This window comes from Capsicum annuum, chromosome 12 (genome assembly GCF_002878395.1).
Source record: "Capsicum annuum cultivar UCD-10X-F1 chromosome 12, UCD10Xv1.1, whole genome shotgun sequence".
NCBI classification, from domain to species: domain Eukaryota; kingdom Viridiplantae; phylum Streptophyta; class Magnoliopsida; order Solanales; family Solanaceae; genus Capsicum; species Capsicum annuum.
In genome coordinates this window covers 229,124,828-229,133,825 of record NC_061122.1, presented here as the reverse complement: position 1 = coordinate 229,133,825, position 8,998 = coordinate 229,124,828, and the positions used below count along the sequence as shown (strand labels likewise).

The 8,998-nt window shown below is 37.2% G+C and overlaps 1 protein-coding gene across 1 annotated transcript; it reads left to right on the top strand.

The window, feature by feature from the left end:
* Positions 1–1,482: 1,482 nt before the first annotated feature.
* LOC107850927 (probable voltage-gated potassium channel subunit beta) lies at positions 1,483–8,998 on the top strand. Its single transcript, XM_016695764.2, has 4 exons — positions 1,483–2,448; positions 4,571–4,714; positions 5,477–5,641; positions 8,584–8,998. Exons 1-4 carry the CDS (start codon positions 1,879–1,881, stop codon positions 8,695–8,697), a joined length of 993 nt encoding a protein of 330 aa, XP_016551250.1. The 5' UTR covers positions 1,483–1,878; the 3' UTR covers positions 8,698–8,998.

Here is an 8,998-nt window from a genome sequence, read left to right as displayed (position 1 = left end):
TGTTGATATCAAACAGAGACTAATATTTGCATTAATTATCTATAGATTAAAAAAGCATATCAAATAAAATACAATCGATACACAAAGCTAATATGCAAAAATAATAACCAATATAATTTGACTAAAATAGACGAAAAAAGAGAAAAATATCATTTTACATGATTTTTGAAATATTTTACTTGCGCTGAAGATTTAAATCGCAAACAATCTTTTTACCTGTTCAAGATGAGAGTAAAATTACATACATACCACCTCTTCAAACACAAATCTAAGATTTTTAATTATGAGATACCAAGTTTTATCTACTTGAGAATACAATCGACCATGTCAACGACAAATTAAAAATGTACAAACTAATTTAATTTTAAATATACAAAAATGTTAACTTTACTAATTTGATTGAAACAAACAAAAAAGGGAACGTGGAAGCAGATTTGGCCTTACAAAAACTTCATCACAATCACACAGCACCAAAAAAAAGAAAAAGAAAAAACAACTAACTACTCTTCTGTTACAAATTATTTATCATATATATTTTTATATTTTTCATCTGCTCGATATTTGAATTAAAATTTAATTAAATTTAAATTTGTATCGGAGAGTTTCATATGAAGGCACCTCCTAAATCAGGGAGACTCTGTATCAAAACGGACTTAAATCCAAAATCTTTGATTAAAAATAAAGAAATACTTATCACTTGAACACAATTTCTGTTAGTATTTATCGTATTTCATTTTTATATCAAAAATATTGATTAAGGGGATCTTTTAATTATTTTAGCTTTATTTATGCTAAGCAAAATAGAAAAACTTTAAATTTTTGAAATATAATGTCTAAAATAATTTCTATACATTTGTGTGGTTATAATTTTTTTTTTATTAAGAGTAAAAAAATTAAATTTTAAATTTAACTTTCTAGTTAGAGTGAGGTAATATTTTTTGGGAATGAACTAAAAAGAAAAAAAAAAGATAAGCTATTTTTAATATGGACTAAAGAAAAATAATATAAATGACATTCTATGACGGACCTAAAAGGAAATAATGTAAAATGGCATCCGATAGTAATTAATGATCTCCTTTCAATAATATTTATCACTACTGACTTGACACATGTTTTTAAAAAATAATAAAAATAATTTTATTATATTAACTTTTAAGTATAATAAATATAATAATTTTAAAAAATATACTAAATAATGAATACTACTATCACAAGTAAAATGAACACAAAATAATAAATTATTTATTAATTTTTAAATTTCAAAAATATTATTGAATTTATATTTGTAGTATAATAAATAATTAATATATAAATAAAGAAAGTGAGTAATTTTTTAAAATATATTTAAAAATGTCACATAAAAATTAAAATGGGACAGGAAGTATATTAATTACTCTTATCAAAAGTACGTGAACATGACAACAAACGTCAGTGCTTAGATCAATAGATACTCAAATATTCTATAAGCTACATATGCCATGTGGTAACAGCTAAGCTACACAACTTATCAACTACCCACTCCTTCGTAATAAATGAATGTTAAATTTTGACATATAAAAATATAAATTTAATATAATTTTTTATTTTTATTTCTCAAAAAACAAACGTTGATCTTTAGTACATTTTTTAAAATTATTAATTATCAAATCATAAAAATAATTTTGAAAAAAAATTTAATAATTTATTTATTTTAAAATATTAATAAAGAGCTCAATAATTTACTTATTCTAAAATCGAAAGGAAATGAGTACCAAACTCACCCCGCCCCCTTTTACCCCCCAACACAAACAAAGACTCTTTGTTTCTCCTAAAAGTAAAAAAAGCAAGCTTTTCCCCCCTCTTCTTGATTCTTGATTTGCAAAACAAGCCCCCCAAAAAATGCAAATGCAATACAAGAATTTAGGTAGATCAGGTCTAAAAGTATCACAACTATCATATGGAGCATGGGTAACATTTGGAAATCAACTAGATGTGAAAGAAGCAAAGTCCCTTTTACAATGTTGTAGAGACCATGGTGTTAATTTCTTTGACAATGCTGAGGTTTATGCTAATGGTAGAGCAGAAGAAATCATGGGACAAGCAATTAGGGAACTTGGTTGGAAAAGATCAGATATTGTTGTTTCAACAAAGATTTTCTGGGGTGGTTCTGGTCCCAATGATAAAGGGCTATCAAGAAAACATATAATTGAAGGAACAAAAGCATCATTGAAAAGACTTGATATGGATTATGTAGATCTGATTTATTGTCATAGGCCTGATACAAGTACACCTATTGAAGAAACTGTGAGGGCTATGAACTATGTTATTGATAAAGGTTGGGCTTTCTATTGGGGTACTAGTGAATGGTCAGCTCAACAGATTACTGAAGCTTGGGGGGTTGCTCAAAGATTGGATCTTGTTGGTCCTATTGTTGAGCAGCCTGAGTATAACTTGTTGTCTAGGCACAAGGTATCTTTTTGGAGTATGGTTCTTGATTTAGATTGTTTTTACTTTGTATTATGGTTTGTTGTTAATATTTTTAGTATAATGATTGAAATCTTGTTTGGGACTGAGGCATAGTTGTTGTTGTTGTTGTTGTTATGTTATGTTTTTTTTTAAGTATTATATTTGTTATCCGTCCTAAGCCGGGGTCTATCGTAAACAGACTCTCTACTTCATCCGAGGTAGTGGCATGGACTGCGTACACTCTACCCGACCCCACTTTGTGGGAATATACTGGGTATGTTGTTGTTGTTGTTTTAGTATGATGATGATATGAAATGAGCTTAAAAATGAAGAAATGGGATTCATATAGCCGATCCCAACTTGGACTAAGACATAATTATTGTTGTTGTTGTTGTGTTATGGTTTGTTTCTTTTTGTTTTTTAAAGTATGATGATGAGATGAAATGAGCTTAAATGAAGAAGTGGGATTCATATAACTGATCCGAACTTGTTTGGGACTAAGGCATGGTTGTTGTTTTAAAGTTTTTTGTTGTTTTTTAGTATGATGAAGATATGAAATAAGCTTAAACGAAGAAGTGGGATTCATATAGCTGATGCCAACTTGTTTGGGATTGAAACATAGTTGTCGTTGTACTATTCTTTGTTGTTGACTTGTAATGTATTTCTTGCATAAATCCCTATTGGTATAAAAGAGAAAGAATTCTTGGTTGTCTCGTTGTTTATGAAATGATGTAGGGGTGCAACCTTAGTTGAATGGTTAAATTCTGAATTGGATCCAAAATTTAAAATTGATGGGCTCAACCTCGAAGATTCTTATCTGCGTAAGTTTATTATATGTATACATTTGAATGTTTATTTTGAATAAAAAATAAAAGGCTCAGCTGCTTGGTTGATTCACAACGCACCCTAAATCTGCCTCTGGTAACTCCTCCCCACCTTCTTAGGACTTAAATATTTTCTACGTATTATGATTTGTTATTGAATGTTAGTAAAAGTGGGAGAATCTTCGTCGTCTGATTTCTTATAAAATGATGCAGGGGTGCATCTTAGTTGAATGATTAGGAAACGTTTATTGTTTTCCTTCTTCAAATGAATTCAGTTTGTGGACTTTTATCGTTTATAGAAATCACTTCCTTCTTCAAATGAATTCAGTTCGTGGACTTTGATTGCATCTCACATAAATGTGAGATTTTGAGATCTTGTAGTTTTAGAGAACCTTAATTTTATCTTTAAAGATAGATATTATTGAGTATCGGTATGAAACATTCCCAAACGGAGCAAAATGGACATAGGAAATTCTAGTTTGGGTCCTTTGGGATTTAGGAATAAGTGTTACTGTTCTAAATGAATTTGCTTCGATTTGTGACTAAAACGTTGCGTTCTGCTGTATTAAATCTTAAGATATAGAAGTAGCCTGGACTGCTTTCATATGTTGTTACTGTCTGGTTATGATAACTTTCAAGGTTCAAACAAGAAGGAAAATAGTGTGGCAGTTCCTTCTTGTTGATATCACATGATAAAGGTTGTGCACTATATCATTTTTTTTTGTCGGAAGGACTGCCTCTCCTCTTCCCTTGGCATGTATATTTTTGTAACACATAGTTGGACATGAGCCGGGGGTTCTATCAGAAACCTCTCTACTTCATCTGAGGTTGAGGTAGTAGTGGTATGGACTGTGTACATTTTACCCTCCCCAGATCCAATTTTGTGGGAATACAGTGGGTGTGTTGTTGTTGTTGTATAGTTGGACATGTAATAACATGCTTTTTTTTGGGATGGACCTTCCTCTTCTGTCAAGGTGTTCTCAGACTCCGAGTGAGGTGCAGTACAGTAGGGGGTCCAATATTGTTCATTGTTGTTTCTTCCTCAGGTCTGTTGTTGATTTAGGCTGTTTTTATCTAGTGATTCAACATGGCTGGCTCCTAGATATTGGCTGATTACCATTTTTTTATGTTGACGTGAATTCATTACCTGCTAGATACTCTGCGTGTCGCTCAAACATTCTTTCCTTCTTACTAACTTAATTATAATTTTGCAGTAACTTAACAAAAATGCAATTATCTATGTGCGTACTTTGTCGTGTGTCTTTGTGTAACACCACATGAACCTCAATGAATGATTGCAGGTCGAATCTGAGTACCTCCCTCTGTATAGCAACTATGGAATTGGTCTTACCACATGGAGTCCTCTCGCTTCAGGTGTTCTGACCGGAAAATATAGTGCAGGGAACATTCCAGCAGACAGCCGATTTGCTCTGGAAAACTACAAGGTAGAACCCTCAAAGTTTTACAAGAAAATCCCTTTTGTTGGCTACTGTACTTTGCCACTCCTATTTGCTTTTAATTTAACGCTCTTCTTATATTAACTTTTGGTCTTTGTTAGTTCCTACTTCACAGCATCCTAAGTAATTATGTGGCAAATTTTTCTGAGCAGCTAGTTGAGTAGTCAGCTGGTAAAAGTTCTCCAAATGATCCGGCGATCTGTTATGAAGTTGTGACTTTTAACGAGTATCTAATGGTTTATGTGTGCCAAAAGGAAATTTTGCTTACTTTGGACAAGAATTTTTGTGAGCAGATGTCCTACGCCTGTTTCTTAATTCTTCTAATTTAGAACATGAAACTAAGTCCCAACATTTTTTGAAATGTTCTACAACCTAGAGCAACGAGACAAAAGTCACCTTAGTCTTTAAATAACGAGGAATGACAGTGCTATTGGCAGGTAGCTCCAGAATTATTTGATTGTTCCTTCTGAGTTGTGTTCACAAACAGCTTCTCTACCTCCGTAAGGTAGGGGTAAGGTAGGGGTAAGGTCTGTGTACACCTACCCTCCCCAGATCCCACCTTGTGGGATTATACTGGGTATGTTGTTGTTGAGTTGCCTCCAAATTGAGGAACCAAAGATCCAATAATCGAAAGTGGAAGTTCTCCGTGTAAGAAGCATACGTTGTAAACCATTTCTGTGCCAAATGTGATTCCCTTTTTTAATCTTACTCGTATTGAAGAAACTTGACTAGTAATCTTATGCATTGCAGAATCTCGCTAGCAGATCTTTGGTGGATGATGTGTTGAGGAAGGTAAATGGATTGAAACCAATTGCTGAAGAACTAGGTGTACCGCTGCCTCAACTGGCAATTGCTTGGTGTGCTGCAAATCCTAATGTCTCATCTGTTATTACTGGTGCCACCAAAGAGTATCAGGTCCGTTAGTTTCCGTTTATGTTCATGAGATTTCTCTTTTGAGATAGCGATTATTTTCTTTAGTGTTAGCGCTAATTTCAATTATTGATATAAATCTCGCATTGTTTTTCTTTCACGCATTAAGGGGGAGGACGGTAGAGTGTTGGTGGAGGACGGCCACATTAAGAATAGATGGCAGTCGTACTTTCATAGGCTCTTGAATGACGAAGGGGATAGAGCTATTGTGTTAGGGGAACTGGAGCACTCAGAGGAGTGTCGGGATTTTAGCTATTGTAGACGTTTTAAGGTAGAAGAGGTTAGACAGGCTGTTCGCAGAATGCGAAGGGGTAGGGCGACGGGGCCGGATGAGATACCGGTCAAGTTTTGGAAGTTCGTTGGAGAGGCTGGTCTTAGGTGGTTGACGGGATTGTTTAATGAAATCTTCAAGACGGCAAAGATGCCCGAGGCTTGGAGGTGGAGCACTATGATACCTCTCTATAAGAATAAGGGGGACATCCAGAGTTGCAACAACTATAGGGGATTAAGTTATTGAGTCACTCTATGAAGATCTGGGAGAGAGTGGTCGAGGTGAGGCTGAGACGGATAGTGTCTATTTCAGAAAACCAGTTTGGATTTATGCCTGACCGCTCGACGACGGAGGCAATTCACCTGGTACGGAGGTTGGTGGAACAGTATAGGGAGAGGAAGAAGGACCTGCACATGGTGTTTATCGACCTGGAGAAGGCCTACGACAAAGTCCCCAGGGAGGTGCTTTGGAGATGCTTGGAGGTGAGGGGAGTACCGCTGGCATATATCAGAGCAATCAAGGATATGTATGATGGAGCGAAAACTAAGGTGAGGACGACGGGAGGAGACTCAGAACATTTCACGGTCCGGACAGGGTTGCATCAGGGATCTACTCTTAGTCCCTTTTTGTTTGCAGTGGTGATGGATGTGTTGACGCGGCGTATTCAAGAGGAGGTGCCGTGGTGTATGCTTTTTGCAGACGATGTAGTTCTGATAGATGAGACTCGAGGGGGTGTGAGTGACAAATTAGAGGTGTGGAGGCAAACCCTTGAGTCTAAAGGGTTCAGGGTGAGCAGAAGCAAGACAGAGTATGTGGAATGCAAGTTTAATGACGTGAGGCGGGAGAATGAGGTAGTAGTGAAGCTGGAATCACAGGAGGTAGGTAAGAGGGAGAGTTTCAAGTATCTCGGGTCCGTGATCCAGAGTAACGGTGAGATTGACGAGGATGTTTCCCACCGTATTGGGGCGGGATGGATGAAGTGGAAGCTCGCGTCGGGGGTGCTGTGTGATAAGAAGGTGCCGCCTAAGCTTAAAGGCAAATTCTACAGGGCGGTAGTCCGTCCGGCCATGTTGTATGGAGCGGAGTGTTGGCCAGTTAAGAACTCCCACGTCCAAAAGATGAGGGTGGCAGAAATGCGGATGTTGCGCTGGATGTGTGGGTTGACTAGAGGGGATAGAGTTCGGAATGAGAACATCCGGGAGAAGGTTGGTGTGACACCAGTGGAGTGCAAGATGCGGGAAGCCCGATTGAGATGGTTCGGACACGTGAAGAGGAGGGGCATGGATGCCCCGGTCCGTAGGTGTGAGAGGCTAGCGTTGGATGGTTTTAAGCGGGGTAGGGGTAGGCCGAAGAAGTACTGGGGTGAGGTGATTAGGCGAGACATGGAGCAGTTACAGCTCACCGAGGACATGACCCTAGATAGAAAGGTCTGGAGGACGCGAATCAGGGCAGAGGACTAGGGCCAGTCTGAGTCGCTAGTGTAGGGAACTACTTGGTGGGGGTTTATTCCTGTTAGGAGTCCGTGTCCCATGTTTTATTATGAATCTGTGTGTTTTCCTCTGTTTTATATTACTTATGGGTGCGGTATTTATGTTATGTAATCTTGTAACCTTGTGCTGTGCTTTACTATGTGTTTGTGTGGTACCGCGTGTCTTGAGCCGAGGGTCTATCGGAAACAGCCTTTCTACTTCTTCAGAGGTAGAGGTATGGACTGCGTACATCCTACCCCCAGACCCCACCAGGTGGGAATACACTGGGTTTGTTGTTGTTGTTGTTTTTCTTTCACTGTTATATGTATTGTTTTTGTTTTTACACATGCGTTTCATGGAGTATTCTTTCTAACGAGTAGCTTCTTAACTTAGTACTCTTTGCCAGGGCGGAGCTACATTTGCTCCAGGGGGTTCCGAACCCCCTTCGAAGGAAAATTATACTATTCTTGTACTATTTTTACATGGTTAAAATATTTTTTATGCTTAGATAGTAGATGTTGAATCCCCTTTGACTAGTTCGTATATTTACTTCTGAACGCCCTAAATGAAAATCCTGGCTTTGCCACTGCTCTTTGCATTCCATTTTATATGACTATGTTCGATTAGGCGTAGAGTTTAAGAAAGAATTGAAAGACTTTTGCCACATAAGTACCCTCGGAACATGACAAGACATTTCTATAGCTAAAAAAGCGTGGCATTAAAGGAAAAATAGTATAATGGAAAGCTTAAAGTTAAAAGTATTCCCAAATATAAACTGTCATTTTTTTGGGCACCCGCTTCCCTTAATAGTTGCTATGTTTTCTCCGTTGTTTTCTTCTTCTTCTTTGTACTTGGTTTTGCCTCAATTGAGCCGAGGGTTTTTCAGTAACAGTTTCTTTACCTCCACAAAGGTAGTGGTAAGGTCAGTGTACAGTCTACCCTCCCTAGATCCCACTTGTGGATTTCACTTGTTACGTTGAAAGTAAAGAGTGCCATATAAAATGTAACAAAAAGTAATATTAGCCTATGTTGCTCGGACTCTTCAAAAACACCCCTATGTGTGTGTCACATTCTGCAGAAGTGCAATGCATATTCTTGGAGGATCCCACACGAGTGTCACGTCATTTTGTATGGTCCGACCAAATTTTTGTGTGGCTTATCTCATGTTTGGTCTAACATCAATGCAGATTCAAGAAAACATGAAAGCTATCAATGTCATTCCAATGTTAACACCTGCCGTGATGGAGAAGATTGAAGCTGTTGTTCAAAGCAAACCAAAGCGCCAGGATTCATATAGGTAGACAAATTTTCGATCCCATTGGTAGTTCCGAAGAGCACTGTTATTCAGACTTGGAGGTTTTTCCTCATTATGTATTTGCACTCCCTTTTCCTTGTTATATGTGAAGACAAGAGTTGGTGTTGTTTGTGAACCAATCTTTACATTGGTGACTTTTACCCGTGTGGTCCCTTCCTTTCGTGGACTCTGCACACACCGGGAGCTTTAGTGCACGTGGCTGCACTTTTTTACTTTTGTACTTCTCTTTAAGTGGATAATGATATTTTGGCTTTTGGAGCTACAATAAATGGTTTGAGTTTAACCTC